Below are 21,728 nucleotides of genomic sequence, written 5' to 3'. Positions count from 1 at the left end.
CTTCCATAGGGAAGATATTTATATTTAAATATAAAGGACCGATTCTAGGGTAAAAACAACGATTCATACAATTAAGATGATTAGTGAAGTTAGTGAAATCACCACGAGGATTATTTTATATTACATTTCTGATTTACTCACTGGACCTTTAAAAAGAAAAAGAAAATCGCCCTCCGGCCACTAGGGGTGGTATATGTGATCGCTGAAGCCGGTGTGTCTTCCCCCTTTTCCAAGATGTCGGTGTACGGGCCAGTGGTGAAAATTCACCCCGTCGTCCTCGCTTCTATCTGCGACTCTTACGAGCGGAGAAATGAGGGAGCGAGCCGTGTGATCGGGACCCTGCTGGGTAAGCGGAGAGTTTAAACTTCTACCCCCCCCCCGGTGGATCGACCTGCCGCGGTCAGGGCAGGTGATGCGCCGCTAGCATGTTTAGCTCGTCTGCTAACGCACGCTGGCCTTCGCGTTAGCCGCTCACAGCTAACCAAACAGCTAGCAGCAGCACCACCCGCTAACAGCTGGATGTGTGTGTTCTCTCCTCACATGGTTAAATTAGAACTAGCTGAGTTTATTAAGTGTGTTTGTATCAGTCACGTGCTGTTGTTAACCGTTAGTGATGGTTCGTCGTGATGTGAGTCTGTTGCCTAGCTAGGAAGCTAACAGAGCCAAGGTGACTAAATAAAAACCGCAGTCGTGCTCATGTGTGTTTCCTCTGCTCCTCAGGTTCTGTTGACAAACACTCGATCGAAGTGACCAACTGCTTCTCTGTTCCCCACAATGAGTCCGAGGACGAGGTGCGTTGTTCGGTTAACTCACTCACCATAACTCATTCATAACTCAAACAACATAACTCATCCATAACTCTTAACAACATGAATCATTCATAACTCAAACAACATAACTCATTCATAACTCCAACAACATAACTCATCCATAACTCTTAACAACATGAATCATTTGTTTTGAGCTTCACATTCATTAAAGCTTTTCTGACCCTGTATTTACGCTGGAGCCCTCTGATAGTATTCTGCACATGGTCTGAACAGTAAATGTCTTGCATTGTTACAGAGGTAAACACAGATCCCAGCAAATGTTAGAGGCACTAAAAATAAAAAGTGAACAACCACACACATTATTTACAGATCACCTGGCTCCTGAAGGAATCTGGGACTAAACAGACCCCTCTTTGATTATATTCTAGAATATATGAACATCTAAAAGCGACTTTACACACAGTGCTGTATGACTTGTTAGACAGTGGATTTTATCATCGGACAAATCAAAGTGTCATGGATGATCCTGAGTCGTTGACATTTTGTATTGATTCCACAATAACTGTATAATTACCCGGGGTCTCTTTCCAAACATTTTCTTATTTTACTTTTTAAAGAAGTTGTAGCTATAATATATGAAGTAAAGAAGAACAGACAATATTGTTAAAATTTTATCCAGATGAGTTGTTAGGACAATGAATGTTGTTGAGCTTGTTACATGTTCAGACCTAACAAGCTGCCTCATATCGAGATGACATGTTTGCCAGTAATGGAATCCTCTTTGACAACAGGTGGCTGTGGACATGGAGTTCGCCAAGAACATGTACGAGCTCCACAAGAGGGTTTCACCCTCTGAGGTCATCATCGGCTGGTGCGTCACTAACTCATATTTGGAATTTGAAAGACGATGTTAAGGGGAAAAAACACCTTTTTCTAACAGAGACATCTTTCCTCAGGTACGCCACAGGCTTTGACATCACAGAACACTCAGTGCTCATCCACGAATATTACAGCCGTGAGGCCACCAACCCCATTCACCTGACCGTGGACACCGCACTGCAGAGCGGCAAGATGAACATCCGCGCTTATGTCAGGTGGGCTGAGCTTCCTGTCAGTGGCTCTTTGTTTGCATGACCAACTACATTTACCACTGATGGTGAGTCTGACTGTCTTTCTTCCACGTACAGCGCGCAGATGGGTGTGCCAGGAAAGACAGTTGGTGTGATGTTCACCCCCCTTTCTGTCAAGTATAACCAATACGACACTGAGAGGATAGGCGGTAAGAATACACAGCATCAATTAGAATCACAGTTTGAAAACAAATTCCTTCCTGGTCAAATATCTGGAGATGATTACTTGTCCAATGTGTCATGAGGTTAAATGTGTTTGCTTTTTCTTTGCTCTCAGTAGCTCTCAAGTCTTAACAGTCCTTCTCTGTTGCAGTGGACCTTCTCCAGAGGACTCGTGTGACTCCCACTCGCACCAAGGGGCTGACCTCCGATCTGTCCCAGGTCGCTGGATCTGCCGCACGGGTGCAGGACATGCTAACCACCATGCTTGCGTACATCGAGGATGTGCTGGTGAGCATTAAAGTTACTGTAGTGTCAGTAAGATAGCACACGAACACCCCCAAAGATGAGACATTGCACGCTGCTGTTGGTTTTCCTGGTTGTACTCCTGCTGTTTAATTATTTAGTAATCATAGTCTCTGTAGAGATCTGTGTGAAGAGCTCGAGTTTAACACTAACTGAGGCTTTTAATGTTGTTCGATCTTTCTCAGTCTGGCAAGGTGACGGCAGATAACAGTGTCGGCCGTTTCCTGATGGACCTGGTCAACAAGGTTCCCACCATCCCAGCTGAGGACTTTGAGAACATGCTCAACTCCAACATCAACGTAAGTTCTTTTCATCAGCCAGAAATGTGCGGTTGTATTTCCTCATTGGGTTTAGTGATTCTCCTTCAGCCTCCAGTTCCTCTTTCATTGCTGCACTCAGGCTTGTTCTTTGTACAGTGGCACACTCCCACTGATTGCAGGAAGTATTTAATCAGGAAGCAGATTGGTTGTCAGTGCTCTCCTGGCGCTCGGGTTCTCAAACCACTTTACCCATCAAATTTATTAGAATAGCAGGAGCAGTTGTTTTTAAAGCTGTCGTAAGAACACTTCTTTGACTTTTATTTCCTTGCAATGCTGTTGGGAGATTTTACTCTCTTACCCATTTTACTTCATAATAACAAAATGTCAATGCTCTGTTTTGTCTTTGTAGGACCTGTTGATGGTGACCTACCTGTCAAATCTGACCCAAGCACAGATTGCCCTGAACGAGAAGCTGGTGCTGCTCTGAGGGGATTTCTTTATTTAATTTTGTACACTTTTTTTTTTTCTTTTTGACTGAGATGAAGAATAAAGATGTTAAACAGTCATAACGTTCTAATTCCCTTTGCGTTCCAGGTATTTTCTTTAATAATAATTTAATTACAAATAACACAGTTTGGTCTCCACAAATGGCTAATGAACTTTACAGGAAGGGATATATTGCTAATTTAATCTGGCTTGTTAAATTAATGTTACTGAGCCATATGTGAGACAGCTCATATCTACCACTGCTAACTCCTCGTACTGTCGTCTCTGTGGTCGGTCAGCCTGTAGTTTGCTGTGTTGATAAATAATTTGCACTGTAAAACATAAAAAGCAAGAGGTGTTGACAAATAGACTGATTCTTTTGCGTAGTTCAAAGATACTCTGTTTAATTCAGCTGCAAGTGTTCAGTGTTAACAAGCTGGAACCATGACGTGTCTTCAGTTAAGCAAGAAATGTTGAATGATTGACAAAATATATTTTTAAAAACAAGTAATTTCAGAATTAGTGCAGATATAGTTGATTGACATTAATCTTAATTGATGTAACTTTTGACAGAATTAAGTCCAGCAACATTTTATTGTAGGACTGGTTGACTTTATTTGTTCTCTACATAAATATACATTCATATCAGGGGCAGAAGTTTATCATTGTATTGCAAACCCCCTGTGACGGGCCTGAGATCCGTTAGGAGCTTAGTGCAAAGAGTGGGCTAGAGTCACACAGTTTAGAGCCGGTCTGAGGAGCTGCTGTCGGGCTTCTTAGTGCTGAGGAGCTGCTGGATCTTCCTGCGCTCATCGGGGTTTCGTTTCTGAGTCTGCGGCCTTTTCAGCTTTGTTCTGCGGGTTCAGCATCTTCTCCACGGCCGCGTACCCCTGCACGGCTCGGTCATACACCGAGTCTCCGGCGGACTTCGCGATGGCGGCCGCTCGCTCCGGGTAGTAGAGGGAGGCGCTCACGGTCACCAGGCCGGCCGGGTACAGGAGCCTCTTAATCCTGGAGCGTCTGGCGAGCAGCAGCCCCAGGACACCGGTGATCCCGATGACTACCGCCCGGGGGTAGAAGTCCTTCGGAGGGTTCTTCAAGTAGGCGTAAGTGTCGTGTCCACACTGGAGCACGCCGTGAACCGCGGGTTTGATTCTGTCGTACGTGGCCTGGCACCAGGCGGACTGCGGCTCCAGCTGCTTCCTGAGGGAGGCCACACTCCGCTCCAGCTGACCCGCTTCAGGCTCCTCATACGCGGGTCTCTGCGGAGGAGCCGAGTACAGAGACAGCTCGTCCCGGTTCAACACGGAGCTCGCCGCCTCTTTGTCTCCGTCACCGGCGGCGGCACATACGGTGACCGGTAACAGAGTGAGAGTCCCCGGCATGACACCGTCACCTATCACCTTCAACATGAACCCGGAGGGCCATGCGTGCACTACGGTGTCCGAGGAGAGACGCCAATCACCAGTCCGCCTTTCAGCTGAGAGCACGTCACACAAAGGTTTTCATTTTACCTGCGGAATATTAATAATAATAAATAATAATATTAATAATATATCAATCGTCCATTCAGCCTGGGCTCGTTATTTTACTAATTCTTACTTTAAGGCCCAATTACAATCCATTTCAAAGGACTTAATTAAGACATAATTATTAAGGATTATCACGGATATTTAGCTCTAAAAATTCTATTTAGTCACATTATTCATGTGGAAGTGTATGAGTTTTAGCAATCTTATTTATTTTTTTATTTATTTACGTTCTAAATTATTCATTTATTTTTGTTTTCCACTTCACTGCCTTTATCTCAGACATAATTATTCATCCTCTAAAATATCATCTGTCGTTGTTTAATGAAGAATAGTCCACGTTAGTCCGCTTTGTGTTTTTATTTTATTTTATTTCAACACGTGCACATTCTTCGGCAGGCATTTCCTTTTCGTCTGTGACGTCACTGGTTCCCGTGACAACCCGCCAGCCTGTTCGTCTCCATGGAAACGGAGAGCGTCAACAGCAGCGTGCAGTGTTTTCACTCGTGACGCGTTTCTACGTCTTTTTATTATTATCTCTGGTAATAAGTCAGTTTTGTGAATGGAGGGTTTTGTTACCTCCGCTCAGAGTCTACAGGCTCTGTCTGCTCTGTTATCGACTCAGCAGGAGGAAGAGGAGGAAGAGGAGGAGGAGAGCAAAGTAAGTTCAGAGGAGGAAGAGGAAGTTGAACTTGCTCACAGTTGTTAGTTGACGACAACATCTGTTCTTCTCCACAGAAGGTGACAGCCCTCGCACGGCTGGGCCCTGGACACATTGGTCACCCGTCCAAGAAAGATACAGAAGGTAATGAATCTAATATTAAATTGTTGACACAGACTCATGTTACATGTGTTCATGCATGTTTGTGCTTATTCAGTGACCACTGCGTCTGTGAAGAGGAACAGTAAAGATATCTGGAGCGAGGAGGAGGTCGCTGACGGCTCCCAGTTCGATGATCTGACTGACCTGCGGCCACAGCCAGAGTAAGACCTTATCTGCTCAGATCTCGAGGGATTCTGATGACGTGGGTTCTGAACTGATTGAGTGTTTTCTTCTATCTTTGGTCTCCAGGTATGAAATAATCCTGAAGCAGAGCGTGGGGACAGAGGATCTCTTCTTGGGCTTGAGTAGAAAGGATCCATCGTCCATGTGCTGTGAAGCCATGCTGGTACTTCAGACCAAACAAAACTCTGATATTTTTGCATATACTACGAAATGTACTTGTTTGACGATGAAATGAACAAAAACATCAACAGCAGGAATATGAGCAGGAATCAGTGAATTAAACTATGGGAAATAAAAGTAATGAGCAGTTTGAAAATGTTAGGGAGACAAAAAACAACTTTAACAGCCTGAAGTAGGTAAATAGAGAAGGGGTAATCAAAATCAGATTAAGTAAAGAATAAAAACGTGTCCCTATAGTTTTCATCCATAACTGTTTTTTACTCAGACCTTGTACTAGAATAGATTAAGAGAATTGGGAGAAAATGACATTGCTTGGATATGAATCCCTAGTAAAAATGTCATACTCCTTCAGTATTAGTCTGCGCTGTGTGAAATATTAAAGAGGCTGACTTTTTCCTCCTCGTAGGTGAAAATCAAACTGCCAGACACTAAAGCAGCAGATGTGGTCCTGGATGTAAAAGAGAAGTTCCTTGATCTGCGGACACCAAAGCAGTAAGGGACGCTTTGAAAATATTCTCTTTAATTTTTAATCCCCCAGAGACGAGGCAGCAGCAGCTCAGACCAAACGCACCAATTTCCAGACATTTCCTTTTAATCAGAGCTTCGCATCCCGATCAGAGCTTTGATTGCTGCTTTGCACGTCTCTGAACATCTCTCTCTCTCAGACACTACAGACGCACTCTCTCCTCCTCTTTAACCTGCATGTCTTTTTTTCCATCCTCTCTCTCTCTCTCTCTCTCTCTCCAGCAAACTGGGCCTCCATCTCCCAGATGCTGTCCACAGCCAAGAGGGCAGAGCTCAGTTCTTCAGCGAGCGAGAGGAGCTGGAGGTGACACTGTTTCTGAAAAGGCCCATGGATTTTATCAACATGCAATAAGACAGAATGAGAATGTCTCCATGGGTATTCAGAGGACACAGAAGTGATGGGGACAAATATATAAATACATATATATATAAAGAAAGGAAATGAGAAATGTTTCTGGAAATTCTCACATGTAAATGTAAAGTTCCTGCTGTTATATGATGCTTTTCCAATAAATATTAAAAATGCTCCCTCTGTTTCTGAGTGTGTTTTCTAAGACTTCACTCCACAGTCCAAAGACAGATTGACGTTATATTAAGTGGAGACTCTAAACTGGTTGTTTGTCTCTGTGTGTCTGTTTTTTAAACCCTGCTATACGCTGGCTGCGTCAGCTGTTATGATGGATCCACTGGAGCCTTTAAAAGGCAAAGTAGCTTGCAATTCCAGTTTTTTAAATGAATAGTGAAATGAAAGTTTGCATAATTTTACCTCGAAATGTATTTAAATTTCAGAATGAAACCGAATTGTGGTAACTTTCATTAAACATCAGCAAACTCTGAATGCAAATGTCCTGCAGTCAAACAAGGATGTTAAAGTGAAGAGGCCGGTTTCTCACGATTCAACCTCAAACTACCTGAACGTCACTTAACTTATCTTACAAGCTCCTGAAGACTGTCTCTGTGAGTCTGTGCTGCAAGACATCTTGTGTGGACATCAGCATCTCAACAGGACGAGACTGGACAGACCCAATATCAGTCTCAGTATCATATCACGTGCAATACTGCTATGGGGATGATGTTTAGATTTCTTTATTCTTTATTTCCCTTTGCTGCTGTGACATAAACGTCCATATAGTGGGACTCATAAAGGAATATCTTATCTTAGATTATCTTAAATCTGTGAGTGGATCTTAAACATGCACAATTCCATAATTATCTTTATTTCCCACCTATTGTGAGTTCTTTCTTTCACTTTAAACTCTTTTTAAATATGTACTGTTACACAGACTCCTCCTCAGCTCACAGACACGATAACACTCTGCAGTCGGTGACTTTGTTAAATGAACTCGAACACATTTAATTTGCACGAACACACGTTAAGTTTCATCATCACCGGGGAGAGCCGCACCCCCGGAGCTCCGTTACCGCAGCAGCTGCAGCGGCGGCAGCAGCAGCGGTGGTGTGATCACGTGACGCCTGCATTTCCGACACAACAATACAAACACAGTGTCGGTCCGCGTCCACGCTCCCACTCTCTCTCTCTCTCGCGCGCTCTCTCTCCCCCTCCCCAGCGCCTCGCTCTCGGTATGGCGGACGGCGAGCGGTCCCCGTTACTATCAGACCTGGGAGATGGAGCTCTTGGCAGCGGCAACGGCGGAGTGTCTCCCGGCGCGGCGCCCTACGGTGTGCCCAACAAACCCCAGAGTGAGTATCCCCGGTGCCCGGCTCTCCGCCCGGCTCCCAGCCGGAGCTCACCTAGCCGGAGTTAGCCTAGCCTAGCCTAGCCTAGCACTGACTGGGCATTCTGGGAGCCCTGCTAGCTCAGCTGTGACAGCGACAGAGACTCGCCCGGTCGTGTCTGTGTTCGTGCAGGATGTGATGTGAGCTGCCCGGTTGTTTAGCGAACAACTCCACGTGGGTCAAATCAGCAGTTTTTATACATTAATGCCGCAGAGGATGAAGGGAACCAGCGTTGGGCTAACAAGCTAGCTAGACTGCAACCGCTGTTAGCTAGTAGCTTGACAGCTAGCTGCACTCAGCTCAGTATTCTCATCTCCTCGCCGATTTTCATTTGCACATTTTAATTTGCACGTCCTTCCGGCCGCTGCGCCCTTAAGCTAGCTCCGGTGCACCGCTCCTGTTAGCTTAGCGTCCGAGAAGCACCTGACGTGATTGACAGGGATGAGAGCCATGATGGAGGCTGCTGATGGAGGCTGCAAGACGCAGCTGCGACCAATGGCCGCGGACCGAGGGAGGGACCGTGTCTGAGGACGTTAATGGATCGAGCATGAGATGTGACTCTTCATTATGTTGTGACTCTTCATTATGTTTTGCTGCTCTGAGCTCTGCTCTTCCTCTGCTGGCCCGGTGGGTCCTGTGTGTACACATTATACTCTGTGTTGCATCAGACAGAAGAGTGACCTGTTCACTTTCTCTGACAAACACTGAGACTCCTATTTGGTGGGACTAACGCGGCTCAGCATTCCTGGAGTGTTTTCCTTCCAAAGCTCCTTTCAGTTGAACTCGAGGTGAAATCTTATTACCCAGTTAATCGTAACGTAAGAAGTTACTTGTCGTGGGAGTTGAGGCAACTCTTGTGACTGTTTTTTTCCTTCCCAACAATCCTTCATTTGTTACTCACCGCTCCTGCTGTTGTTTTATCAACCACTCTTTTCCTCCCTTGTCCCCCGTCCCATCCAGGCTTTCCTCCGTTCCCCAGCCCAACTCAGCCCTCGGTGCTCCTAGGGGAGGATCCTCCACCCTACTCCCCGCTCACCTCCCCGGAGAGCGGCAGTGCCCCTGTTATCAACTGCAGGGTGTGTCAGAGCCTGATCTCCGTGGAGGGCAAGATCCACCAACACGTGGTGAAGTGTGGGGTCTGCAATGAAGCTACGGTACGTTTTTTAAAAAGGAATATGTCAAACACACACAGCCTGCTTCCTACTTCTGTTTCTCACAGATCTGTAGTGGTTTTCCAGCCGCACAGGGTGTGTTAGGTTAATCCTCCCGAGATTTCCGTCTCCATCTTGTCACAAATGATGCTATAAATGACTCAAAGTAATGGAGACGGATGTTTTAAAAAAAAATCCAACAGAATCAGTATCAACATTACTTCCACAGAGATCACAGTGAGGTCACTAATGGTCTCTGTAATCCCCGTGAAATAATGTTCATGAGAAGTTCTTCCATTAAAACAGTTCTCATTAACCAACGCTTTGAATAAACTGCATAGTGTTTAAACATGGGGTTTCCATGCAGCCCAACTCGTAATATTAGTTTTCACTCCCACCTTAAACGTTGCTTAGCCAGCGACCAGCGATCTCGGTCTGATCTGGTTCATAAGAGTTTACTGATGCAGGGGAGCGAACCATCATCACCATCACACAGACAGCGGTCTTATCTAAGGCCCAGAGGAAGGTGAGACGTGATTTGTATAATGTTAAAACACGGATTCAAGTTTCCGCTCTCTCAGAGAACAGTGGACTCTACAAATGACTTTGGCCTGCAGTATTATGTGAGGTAATGAGGTGACACAAAGGAAGTGGCCCCAACAGTTGTAAACGACAAATACCTTGTAAAGAATATAATTGTGAAATTGAACATAAAGTGTAGCAGCTGTTTGGAGCCATTATGAAACTCATGTAGTGAATTTTAAATTCAATTCAAAAACGGCAACAGCAATTTTTCAAATGTACAAGTTTCTCTCATTTTTGAAGCCGTTGTCTCTATTTTGCTCTGTATTGTTACTTTAAAGTGATAAGTTGTGCTAAACAAGCCTGTGGCTCTGCAGCAGTTTTCTAACGGGCATTTAACCAAAATCTGTGGAACTGATAACCAATCGTCTCCAAACGCGCTGGTTAGAATTTATCTTGCTCAAAAAAACTATGGATACCAACTGTCTCTGTCTGTAGTTTGAGAGGTACTGTTGCATTTTCAGGGTTATTCTCTGCTCGGCTTCTACAACTATAGGAAGGTGTAAGTCCATCCATCCATTATGGTCTTGAAAAGTCTGAAATTTACCTTGTAGAAACCTCCAGAATCCCCCTGTACCTCTTTCTTTTTACCTCATCTCCTGCCATTACTCAGGAGGAGCTGTTTAATTGTCTTCTAGGTCACTTGTGGAGTAACAAGCAGCAACTTAGGTATCCTTGTGCTGTACTCCCATCCCATGTCTCCTTATCCACAACTGCAGTACTGCTGCTTCTCTGAGGCTCACATTCTCCCTCACGTAGTATCGGATAATTCTGGTCCATCAAGAATAATTGGGTTGTTATTTACCCTTCTTTTTTATTTGTCGTTTCACCTCTACCTTGTGTGTCTCTGACTCCCTCTGCAGCCCATTAAGAACGCCCCAGCAGGGAAGAAGTACGTTCGCTGCCCTTGCAACTGTCTGCTCATCTGCAAAGTCACTTCCCAGAGGATCGCCTGTCCCCGACCATACTGGTGGGAAATACATACTCAACCTGTACTGTGTACTCTGTGTGTGTACACTGTGTATTAGTGTGTCTGTGAGAGAGAGAGAGAGAGAGAGAGAGACGTGAAGCGAGGAAACCAGGTGCAGTGGGAGTAACAGTACCTCAATTAAGACTCTGCTCCCGGCGCAGTTTACATGCAGTGCTCAGTGAGCCGGACGAGGAAATAACAGCCTCATTAGAACAGCTGCATCATGGGTTTCACTTCTGCATGTCGTTCATATTATGAGAGGTGTAGCTCTAGGGGTCATACACTGCATGTGTAGTGTCTGTCTGTGTTTCACTCACATATTTTATTCACAAATGGGAATTATGTTAAGATTTAATTTACAACCCTTGCTCCTCAACAGCTAGAAGAAAAAACACAAAAGTAAAAGGGCTCTCAGAAGAGTGCGCACCTCTGCCATGGCCCAACGGTTTCCTTATGAGGCCACATTTAACGTGTTAAGACCTAAGGCACCAAATAAAAACCTACTGTCAAACCTGAGCACTGTTTGAATGCTACCACCTAAAACCTGAGCTGTCAGAGTTGCCAACGTTCACAAAACTTTAATTTGTCAGCCTCTGAAGCAGACAGACACATGAAATTGAAAATGTGCCACCTTCCTCTTCCTCCTCCTCAAACACCTCTTTTACTGACTGAGCTTTGTGTCTGGTCTAGAGGGTTTTAATTCACTACATGTGGATTTTTATTTGGTTCTCCAAATTGCACACACTCATAGATATCAGTCCCCAGGGAAAAATGTTAAATCACCCTGACCCATAATGAAGTAAGTGCGGGGGGGGGGAGGGGGATATCCTGTATTTGATCTCAAATTTAACGGATTCTTCCCTTGGTCATGCCCCACCCCTCCACAAAATTCCGTGGAAATCGGTCGTGTAGATTTTGTGTAATCCTGCTGATAAACAAACAAAAACATAACCTCCTTAGCGGAGGTAATTAATTCAGTATCTATCTGCGTTAATTAAACTCTAAACTCCTGCTGAGCAGCTACCAGCCATATGCACATTTAGCAAATTCGTTCATATTATCACATCAGAGGGCAGAACGAGCACAAAAGCCACAAACGGATGACAGTAAACTAGGAAAGTTCCAAAGTCGTTCTTGCGTAGCATTCTTTGTTTTCCTGGGCATAAAGAAAACATTACACGGCTGCTGACAGTTCACACACACCTCGAGAAAGAAGAGAACGGTTTCTGTTTCTGTCTTCTGTCAGGAAACTTGCAACACAACAATCCTTCCAGGTCAAAGAGATGCCAAAGTGTTGGGATTTTTATCATCACAAACACACGGCGGATGTCACAGAGAAACGTACGGCTCTGGCAGCTCATCTGAACGTCATGCTGCTGCAGCCGGGTGTAATTGCTCAGAAAGATAAGATTCCTTGTTTATGCTCGAGGCATAAAATGAGCAAGAGCAACATTTTTAGCCATCTTTTTTTTTTTTTTGCTTAATCTTCTGCTGCTATGTAAATGTGCAAAACTGTATGTTTTAAATATCTGAAATCTATAACTTATCTGTCAGCTTCAGTGCTGATCACAGGGTTGGACTCAAGGCTAATTAGGGTCTGCATGTTAATCAGTCGCAAAACATAATTTCACAAAATGTCCCATCTCAAACAAAAAATATTACATTTACTTTTAAACTAATGATTTCTTAGATGTTATTGTACATTTTATGCCCTTCAAACAAAGTGGGGAATCTGGCTCTTATCACTTTTTTCAGTTTTATCTTTCTTTTAAATCACTGTGTCTAACAAACAAAATTGTACTTTCATAGCTGAGTAGTGGGATTTTTGCACAGGTTGTCCGTTTTATTAAAGACGTCCTAAAAAGCTGCAAATATTCCCCAAAGGCCACATTTCCTGAATATAACTGCTCTGTAGAATCTTCAGTCTCACTGTTTTGTATTCAGTCCAGTCAGACTAAACCAGACACATCGACGAGCTGCGGTCTGATCAGTGATTCTGAGCTGTTGGTTGTAGAAAAGCAGCGTTAGTGGAACTGACGAGGATTGGCTGCCGTGATGTGTTGCCGCTGCCTTTCCTCACCAGCAGAGTGAGGCGACTGCTCACGTCAAACACTGAATAATATCTTGAGTCATTGTGTGGATGCTGACTTACTGTGGCTCTGTCTCTTCACAGTAAGAGGATAATAAATCTGGGTCCAGTTCATCCTGGGCCTGCCAGTCCTGATCCCCAGCCAGCCGGGGCCCGCGTCTCCTGTGGACACTGCAGCAACACCTTCCTGGTAACAGCCGCTCAACGTTTTCTTTGTTTTTTTTATATTTTCAGACTTAAAACAAATTCCCACATGATTTGGAATCAACACAGTCATAAATAAATTAGTTTCAGAGGTAAAACCAAACCAAATCCGTCTTGACCTCTAAGTACAGCACATGTACCAAAATCCTTTGAGCTCAAAGGTCCAATTCTGAGCTTTTCTTAATTTTTGCACCTTTTTGCTTTACAAGTTAAAGACTTGAGACTTTAGCAAGAAGGAAAGTGAAACAAACGTGCTCACTGATGAAGTGCAGACTTTCCCAGTGGCCACTCGTCAGCTGACTGAGTCCCTGAGTCACTCTCATTCCTCTCGCACAATTAGTCTCTCTGACAGTCAACATCTTTCAGGCTGTGACAGCTGGAATTCTCGGCTGTTTGATGAATTTTCTACGTTTCATTTCTGCAGTAGAGATGTTGAGAACTTGTTTTCACTTTTCTGGGGCAGCAGAACTTCAACCTTCAAGATATGAGGCGTAAGATGAGACCTAAAATATATTGCTAATGTGCAGAAGAGCAAATGAGCATAAAAACGATTGACTCTAATTATTAACTACAGCATTTGTAGTGTTGCTTTTCTTTAAATAGACAGTAATGGATTACAGTTATCAACCTCTATGGCATCAGCAGGAAATTCTGCATCAGTTCAACCTCTGTGTCTCTGGCACAAGTCCCCACCTCCTCTGTCTCAATGACATTAACCTGTAAAAGCACATTCACTGTAGGAGGCCAAAATCAAATCAAAGTGTTCTTGAAGAGATGACTCATTGTTGTGCAAAGGAGCTGAATAATAAAAATTGCTTTGGCATTGGCAATTTTGGCTTCCATCAGCTGCTAAAATATCTTGTGACAGTTTCAGGAGGTCTGTTGTTAAGTGTTTCGCTGCCCAACCAAAGAAAAGTGAATTACTGAAAAGCCAACCCCCTGTTGCACCAGGCCAAGTAAATAAATGTTGAGTTATTGGTTGAGATCAATAATCCTATAAACTCTCAGCTGATATACTCTGGCCATTTTGTGCTAAAGGGAAAGTTTAAGTCTTAACTTACTCCTCTTTAACAATGTGTAGGACAGATAAAGATGGTTTGGATATACGGTGAAAGGAAGGAAGGAAGGAAGGAAGGCATGGCCAGAGAAAGGGAAGAGAAGAGGTGTAAACAGATGTGAGATAGATGGTACAGGGTGTTTAGCATTCAGCTGGACCTTCCCCTCCTGCTAAGAGATACGGCGGCTGAATGAAAATACAAATCTGTGCCCTGGGTGGCGTCGCAGTGAACCTTTTGTCACAGATTTAGTGATTACGTTCTCCGTGCTCCTCGCGCAGTGTCTCCATCAGAAGAAGAAGAAGAAGAATGTACAGCACGCAGAGTGTATTTTGTTCTCATAAACACACCTGAGCATCAGGGAGGGAACAAATGTCTACACCCTGAGAGAAAGCAATTTTTCTTTATCATTTTTTTGTATGGTAAGCAGCACCTGTTGGCAAGAACTGGGATAGTTGTATTAAATTTCCCAAAATGTGTCATCAATCCAAGTGCAGCTGCGGGGCGGATTTAAATAAGGTAAATAAGATTTGTATTGGCTGCACATGATGCGTACGTGCATTCAAGGTATTAGACACGTCGGTGCAGATTTGCCTGGAACTGGCGTGAAGCTGAGACCAATTCTTGATCTATTGATTATTAGTCACTTATCAGAAAAACATCAACAAGTATTTTTTGGTTCAAGCTTCTCAAACGTGACGGTTGTTGCTTTTTCCTCTTTAAAAAAATAAAAATAAAAAAAATTTGTTTTGTGAATCGATGAGTGAGGTGTATGCTGCAGCAGAAACACTGGTATTGAAATTGAATTGAATTGAATTTAATGTAATACTGAGAGTTACACACCCACATCTTTTCTCTTTGTCATTTCCAGTGGACAGAGTTCACAGACCGGACGCTGGCCAGGTGCCCACACTGCAGGAAAGTGTAAGTAGCCATAAGAAATTAATCCATTACACCACATCATGCTCACTGTACTCAAATAAACTGGAGTTTTGTCTTCAAGCTTTTTAGATAGAAAAACCTAAGAGTGAGTAGGTAAAGTCTTCAGGGGCGTTCTCTCTCAAGGACAGGACACACTGTTTTTGTGAATGAAATGTGGCATCCTGTGCATGTCTTTGTCTCTAACCTCCACTGGTGCAACACACGTTTCCCACCGGCCTCGTTCTGTTTACATGTGTCTGCTTTCAGACATTCACCGAAGTGGAGGCGTTTCCCTAAAATTATCCAGAGTGGTTGATTGTGACAATGCGAATGTCCAAGTCAGGACCTTTTCCAAAACACTCCCTGTCGGCCCCCTATAGCTGAAACATGTGTGAGTGAGAATAAAGCAGGAAAATTCAGAGAAAGTGATAAAATAAAAAGATTACAAATATCTCAGGATGAGAAAGACGCGGCGTACACATAGAAGATGCCAATGACGACGTCAATTTGGAAAGACGAGGAGATTCAAGAGCTTTTGGAGAGAAGGACCGATACCGGTGTCAACGTGCTGTTAACGAAAACATTGAGCTTTTCACAGAATGTTCTGGTCTGACCTAACCCGCTGCGTTCTGTACATATGAAAGGCAAACTTCCAGTCATTGAACTTACTACTGTTAATCACATTCCTGAATCACCGGCTCCATAAGCTTCTTAACATCACGAGCGAATGGCTGAAAAGTGAAATGTGCCAGTGTGTTAGTTGTATCGCTGCAACAAGGTGACCTTAAGCAGTTTTTGTAAAACGGCTTTAGTCAGGAGATTTCGGTTCGTCACATCCAAAATAGCTCCAGGATGGATTGAGCCCGGACAGGTGCTGCTTGAATTTGAATTTCTGCAGGTGCGCTTCCTTTGGCTGCCACAGATATAGAATCACAACATATATAAAGTTGCTGGTCCTGGAGAAACTTTTGTGCCAGAGGAAAGGAAATGAGGAAATGTCCACTATTCAGACATTTTGCCGTGTCACAGCTAGAAAATCAAAGATGTAAATAATAGAGTTTCAGAGTGCTCGCTCTGTTTCATGTGTTACTGGGACAGTTCATAGTTTAGAAAGACACTGGGTCATATCATTGAGCTGCATTTAATTTCCTCTCCTAATAAAGTCCTCTTCTCTCTTGGTCCTGCAGCTCCTCCATTGGTCAGAGGTACCCCCGGAGGCGGAGCTTGTGGTGTTTTCTACTCTGCTTGCTATTTAGCATTTCCACCGCCGGGCTGATGGTGAGTGAACACACTGACATCTGAGAGATTAAGACCTGTTCGGCATTTAAAAGATATTCACTGTGCAGAGCGGACAGAGGAAAATACAACTATTATCTGTTTCTCTCAATCTGTCCTGTTTTCACTTCTTCAGTTTTGCCATCTCTCTCTCTCTCTCTCTCTCTCTCTATCTCTTCTCGTACTCTCCACTTTCATGTGCACACAACCTGTCAGTGCATTGAATATTTGATGTTATAGTTGTTGCTCTTATTTAAGTTACAGTAGATTTGGTTTTATATACCAGAAGGAGTAAATGAGGAGTGCAAGAGTCTAAAAGTACATTTTGACCAGCAGAGGGTGCAAGATGAGCAGCAAACAACGTAAATCAGTGACGACAGTGTGTGTGTCTGCATGCAAAGAGAACAGTGACCTTTTACTGTGCAGACAATAAATCTGCCTCTGTTGACAACGTTGCATAATGATGGTGTGGCGGGAACAAAAAAATATCTCAACCTGGCATGTAAAGGTTTCAATTACACGAATGGTTCAAGAGCAGGTGTTTGACAGTTTAATCCTCAGAGATTTACATTCCAACAATGCGAGACAAGAAACCGGTGAAACTTCATCCCCACACTGAATTTAATCAGGAATACGAAAGCAGTGGTTTCAAATGAAGGTGGATAAAATAGAAGGGGTTGAACTAAACAATCAAAATTCATAAAATCAATAAAACTGAACCGTTGGAGACGGTCCAGCTTTTCTCTCACTGTAGAACTGAAAATACTGCTTTTGTGACAACGATGCTTTGAATTTACTGTGAAACGAAAAGCGGCTCCATCTTTGTTCAACAATGAGGAAAACATGAACGAATCCAAGTCCTGAAAACAGGTCAGCTGGACCTTGTTGATTCCTCTTGACCTGTTTTCAGCACGTGGATTTATCATGACCTGGATCTCCACGGACGAAAAACAAAAAACTACATATCAGAAAAGAATGAATCAGAAATCAAGAGAGTGGGTTCGTTAGATGAATAAATGGATTGAATGTAAAACACTGAATAACCAAAGAATTTGACCGTCTCAACCTTGAGAGCAGGAAACAGACTCGGCCTTCAAGAGAAACTGTTGTTTCAAGGTCACATTGACGAAATAATCATTAACACAGAATGTGGTCGCTCAGCTCATTCATTCAGTTTCACCAACAGTGTGGCTAGCATTGTTTATTACCGTGTGTGTGTGTGTGTGTGTCGTCTTGTCTATGTTAGGACCAGATTGAGTGTTGGACCTTGTGGAGGGAGGACATCTTAGCTGCACGTCTGAAATTCAAAGAGTTGTTAGAGAGTTAAGACTTTGTTGTTATGATTGGGTTAGGTCAATGCAAAGTCCCTGTAAGGATAGCCGTGCAAACCTGTGTTGGTGTGACGCCAATTCCAAAGTGTCCGAAACCTGTGTATTCTCTCAAATGACCAGCAGAGGGCGACTCCACGGGTTGAGGAAACTCCTATTTCTCACTTGATTTATAAAGTAAAATATATTTGTATATATAATACTTTTCTGTCCTTTACCTTAAAGCAAACATCCAACACACACAAAACCTTTCCTGCCTCTTGTCCTCTTGTCCCCTTGTCCTCTTGTCCTGTCTTCTCCTAATCTGGTGTTTGTCAACACAGGACAATGTAAATTCAGTATATGAGCAGAGCAACAATATGTGGAAACCAACAAGGTTCATTAGCTTCTGCTGATGTTTGATATCCGTATTAGCTTTGCTCCAGCGCTGTGACTTTCAGTCCGTTGCCACTCATATTTCCATATTGTCAGATAATCCCTGTGGGTTCTCTCAAAGTCATTCTCGCCATCTTCATTAAATAATTTTCTTTCTGAGCAGCTGCACACTTAATACTTGATGGGAGAGACGTTTTCTCTCTTACCCACTCACTGTTAAGTGTTGAAGATGAGCTCTTGCATGAAAAATGTGCTTTTGAAACGTAGAACTCGCTGTCGTCACATCAGTCTGCTGCAGGTGGATTCATCTCTCTCTGTCATATGTGGAAGTAAATGTCTTTTAAAGGGATGTTCCTGTGAGGAGTTGTAACAAAAATATTTTGCAGATCAACTAATAATCATTTTAAGGAATATTCAATGAAGGCTTGATATTTTAGAGTTTAACCATAAACCTCGTCATAAATAACTATAAATAAAATCTAAAACATTTTTTTAAAGTTGATCGTAAACATGAGGGCATCGTTTCTTTTTAAATCTTCACCATATTCCAGTGATTGTGGAAAATATATGTTCACATAATGAAAAGAAAAGATGCATTTATGTTTATACCTTTTTTTACAATTTAACCATAAACTTACTCATAAATGTTGTATATCTTTTTTCTGCATCGTCTTTATTCTGTAAAATAAAAGTTTTCATATTTGCTGGGACATGGTGCAGTTGAAATCATGATTAATGGCTTGTTAGCTTCCTAGCAAATCATAACCTGTAATAAAGGCTGTCATCTGAATATCTAACAGAAATCACTCTGTGTGTTTTTCCTCAGGCTGGAACGTGGGTGAAGGCTCAGACCTACCAGGGGATCTACGCCTCGTGGGCCGTGCTGCTGCTCCTGGTTCTCGTCACCTTAGCTCGGGCCTTTTACTGGGCCTGCATGAGGGTCAGTCAGCCCCTCCAGAACTTCACATAGAGCCCCCTCCGACTCTGTGGCTGACCTCGTCTCAACCCGCCAGGCAGGAGGAAAGATGGCTTTAAAAAAAATCAAAAACACAAAAAACAGAATATTTATTTAAATCCAACTCGGGAAAGAAAATGATCTTCTCCTCCTGCTCCCTTCCTTTTAGTCAAATGTGTTTCTAAAACTGGATGGCGGTGGCTGCGGCCGCTGTATATCTATCGGTAATTATGATGACGCGTATAGCCTAATGTACTGTCGATCTATTCTAATCTCGTGGCCAGTGGGGTTCATTTTAGCATTTTTAACACTTTTCTTCCCCAGCGCTCTTTATTCAGTTTGGCTTCAGTCTGTGGCACATCTGTTGCACTCCTGCAACCTCTAAGACAAGGGCTTCAAGTCTTAGACGTGAATATCGCTCGTTTTCTTCTTTTTTTTCCGAGGGGGGACTTTTGATTTCCGGTCCTGATTTGACATTTGGTTTAGTATCTTCAGCATTTATCAATTTTTTAAACAAAGCAAAAAAAAATATTTTGAGAAAGTGGCAAAGTCAGATGAAGCTGGAAAAAAAAAAGAAAAAAGAAATAACGCCAGCAGCAGACGACTGGAGTAATTGACGGGACATCAGCCTCCTATTGTGAATCAAAAGATCAAGTAGGTGTTGAAATGTGTCTGAAAAATTGAATTCAGCAGTTTGTGAAGGTAGACTCTGATGTGTCTGAACTCAGTGTTTATGCTGAATTATCCCCTGGGACTGACTTTGATCCAAAGCAGCTTGAAAGCCTTAAACGGAGGTGTGATGGAAAGATTCAACACGCTCACACACACACAGACACACACACACACAGACACATGAATGCATATGGTGCACATCAAAAAGACGAAGCTGTTTTAGAGTTGCAACAGCTCCGGAACCAGTTTGTAGAAGACATCCCAGCCTCCGTCTTCAAAGACAAACCAGTGAACAGATTTTCTCCGTGTTGTTGCGTCCCCGTCTTCAGTAAAAGGCAAAAGTGACTCGACGCCACTTTTCATTCTGGTCCTGTTTGAGTACAACAAAATCTACAGCTGCTTTTCTTTGATCCGAAGCGAACCCAACAAGTTCACTTTTTAAAAAAAACTTTCAGATTTCTTTTTTGTATTTTATAATTCTTCGTCTCTCACATCTTAAATTAACACATAAGAGACAAGTGTTTCATTCTGAGTAAAACACGAAGAGCTATTGGGTTTGAGACGTCGACATCTGCCTCCACGTGCTATTGTCGTTGAAGATGGAGGCTGGTCCTGAGGTTTCTGATTTGTTGGGTGCAGACGCTCAAAGCTCGATGTCAGCGAGAATAGGTCAGTAACATGAAAACAAACACTACACGTCACATTCTCACACTGCAAATCTCCCACGATGACTCGTCTGTAGTTCTGAATGTGGTGACTTTTCTTTTCTTCTGGATTCTGTATTTTTTTTTTTTGTTTTGATTGTAAATATACTTGTTGTTTATGTACAATGGAAGTGACTAAGCGAATTACGTTGCACTCCGAGCTTAACACTACTGCTGCGATCGCTGCCGACGTTTTTGTTGTTTTTAAGAAGGTTATTTTTGCAGCTCTTCACGTATTTAACGATCTGACAAACTACTAACCTAATAAGCCTCTGGACGCCCGGTCGTGTCCACATCATTAAAACACATGAACATAACTGCAGAATCACATTCCCACGCGATGACATTTCTATCTCGCGCACACAAACACACCCAGCACCTTATACAGTAGAGAGGAACACTGCATACACCGAGAGAGGAAGTACCCCTGCTGGACTGGACTGAGGCCGCAGACAGTTCATGTGTCATGTTATTTATTATATACGCTGCAAAAAAGGAACACTTCAACAGTTGTGCCGTTTCCCCAAAATCTTATTTACTGTGGGTGAAGTCTGCTTGAGTGAGATTATTTCACTTTTTTCCAGACCGGTCCGAGGGCATTTTCTTTTTCCTCATTGAAAACGATTCACCAGTTTAGTGCGTTCATTTTTAAGATGTGGGGGGAAAAAGTAAAAATCAAGGTGACGCATATTGTTGAAGACCTTTTTTTGCAGTGATCATGTTTTATCCATAACTGCAAAAAAAAAAAAAAAAAAGAACCCATCATGTTAATGCCAATAATCAAGACCCTGGCTGATTCTCTTTTCAGAGTTTGTTTACACACAAATAAAGACATGATGATGTGCAGACATGAGTTTGGTTTTTACCGCCACGACCTCTGTCGTTACAAATAACAAGAAATAAAACTGGCTGATCTCGAGAAAAGATGCGTTATCGTCAAATCACGACATGCACGATCTCAAGACCCTTCACAGATGAACCTCGAGGCCGTTCAATATGAGAGAGAGAGAGAGAAACCCAACCGCTCTGCCTGTAGGACAGCGGAGAGGCGAAGGATGAATCCTCCGACAGAACCAGTCTGGGAGTCGCCGTCTTCAGCAAAGAAATGTCGGAGACAGAGACCTGCCTGGTTTTGTTGGTGGATCCCAAATATAAGTTTTAATCAAGGAGGAAAGTTTTAAGCCTAATTTAAAGAGTCAAGGAATCTGCCTGAACAAATGTCTGACAGATCTTTAAGGTCAACACAAATCATAGATGTTCTGGAAGTCTCCAAACTTCACTGTCCACCGTTCCTGTGAAGCTGAACCAAACCGAGTCTCACGTCCACTCACATGGTCCTCACATCTTTTCCGTGTGACG

The 21,728-nt window shown here is 43.1% G+C and overlaps 4 protein-coding genes across 4 annotated transcripts; 3 read left to right on the top strand and 1 right to left on the bottom strand.

The window, feature by feature from the left end:
- The first annotated feature begins 183 nt into the window (after nucleotides 1-183).
- On the top strand, nucleotides 184-3,191 carry eif3f (eukaryotic translation initiation factor 3, subunit F). Its single transcript, XM_020112725.2, has 8 exons — nucleotides 184-346; nucleotides 721-791; nucleotides 1,562-1,641; nucleotides 1,727-1,864; nucleotides 1,958-2,049; nucleotides 2,214-2,350; nucleotides 2,551-2,664; nucleotides 3,035-3,191. The coding sequence occupies exons 1-8, from the start codon at nucleotides 235-237 to the stop codon at nucleotides 3,110-3,112; spliced, it is 822 nt and encodes a 273-aa protein (XP_019968284.1). The 5' UTR covers nucleotides 184-234; the 3' UTR covers nucleotides 3,113-3,191.
- A 297-nt stretch (nucleotides 3,192-3,488) lies between these two features.
- On the bottom strand, nucleotides 3,489-4,621 carry LOC109646961 (MICOS complex subunit MIC26-like). The gene has a single exon (XM_020112735.2). It carries the CDS (start codon nucleotides 4,521-4,523, stop codon nucleotides 3,921-3,923), a length of 603 nt encoding a protein of 200 aa, XP_019968294.2. The 5' UTR covers nucleotides 4,524-4,621; the 3' UTR covers nucleotides 3,489-3,920.
- dnaaf6 (dynein axonemal assembly factor 6) lies at nucleotides 4,481-6,879 on the top strand. Its single transcript, XM_020112744.2, has 7 exons — nucleotides 4,481-4,612; nucleotides 5,040-5,301; nucleotides 5,379-5,445; nucleotides 5,519-5,624; nucleotides 5,713-5,809; nucleotides 6,233-6,318; nucleotides 6,574-6,879. Exons 2-7 carry the CDS (start codon nucleotides 5,203-5,205, stop codon nucleotides 6,701-6,703), a joined length of 585 nt encoding a protein of 194 aa, XP_019968303.1. The 5' UTR covers nucleotides 4,481-4,612; nucleotides 5,040-5,202; the 3' UTR covers nucleotides 6,704-6,879.
- Nucleotides 6,880-7,773: 894 nt separating this feature from the next.
- pip4p1a (phosphatidylinositol-4,5-bisphosphate 4-phosphatase 1a) lies at nucleotides 7,774-21,215 on the top strand. The gene is made up of 7 exons (XM_020111689.2): nucleotides 7,774-8,052; nucleotides 9,049-9,242; nucleotides 10,685-10,791; nucleotides 12,965-13,070; nucleotides 15,011-15,063; nucleotides 16,248-16,338; nucleotides 18,865-21,215. The coding sequence occupies exons 1-7, from the start codon at nucleotides 7,935-7,937 to the stop codon at nucleotides 19,006-19,008; spliced, it is 813 nt and encodes a 270-aa protein (XP_019967248.1). The 5' UTR covers nucleotides 7,774-7,934; the 3' UTR covers nucleotides 19,009-21,215.
- Nucleotides 21,216-21,728: the final 513 nt, after the last annotated feature.

The sequence above is a fragment of the Paralichthys olivaceus genome, chromosome 16 (assembly GCF_024713975.1).
Source record: "Paralichthys olivaceus isolate ysfri-2021 chromosome 16, ASM2471397v2, whole genome shotgun sequence".
NCBI lineage: Eukaryota > Metazoa > Chordata > Actinopteri > Pleuronectiformes > Paralichthyidae > Paralichthys > Paralichthys olivaceus.
The sequence above is the reverse complement of the archived record's forward strand: the minus strand, read 5'-3'. Positions and strand labels throughout refer to the sequence as shown.

Excerpts from the sequence above, each read along its gene's own strand:
- eif3f (XM_020112725.2), top strand. The coding sequence starts at position 235 with ATGTCGGTGTACGGGCCAGTGGTGAAAATTCACCCCGTCGTCCTCGCT. Across the intron at positions 2,050-2,213 it reads CGACACTGAGAGGATAGGCG|TGGACCTTCTCCAGAGGACT; the intron begins GTAAGAATACAC and ends TCTCTGTTGCAG. Across the intron at positions 2,351-2,550 it reads CGTACATCGAGGATGTGCTG|TCTGGCAAGGTGACGGCAGA; the intron begins GTGAGCATTAAA and ends GATCTTTCTCAG.
- LOC109646961 (XM_020112735.2), bottom strand. The coding sequence starts at position 4,523 with ATGTTGAAGGTGATAGGTGACGGTGTCATGCCGGGGACTCTCACTCTG.
- dnaaf6 (XM_020112744.2), top strand. The coding sequence starts at position 5,203 with ATGGAGGGTTTTGTTACCTCCGCTCAGAGTCTACAGGCTCTGTCTGCT. Across the intron at positions 5,302-5,378 it reads AAGAGGAGGAGGAGAGCAAA|AAGGTGACAGCCCTCGCACG; the intron begins GTAAGTTCAGAG and ends TCTTCTCCACAG. Across the intron at positions 5,446-5,518 it reads GTCCAAGAAAGATACAGAAG|TGACCACTGCGTCTGTGAAG; the intron begins GTAATGAATCTA and ends GTGCTTATTCAG.
- pip4p1a (XM_020111689.2), top strand. The coding sequence starts at position 7,935 with ATGGCGGACGGCGAGCGGTCCCCGTTACTATCAGACCTGGGAGATGGA. Across the intron at positions 13,071-15,010 it reads ACTGCAGCAACACCTTCCTG|TGGACAGAGTTCACAGACCG; the intron begins GTAACAGCCGCT and ends TGTCATTTCCAG. Across the intron at positions 15,064-16,247 it reads TGCCCACACTGCAGGAAAGT|CTCCTCCATTGGTCAGAGGT; the intron begins GTAAGTAGCCAT and ends TTGGTCCTGCAG.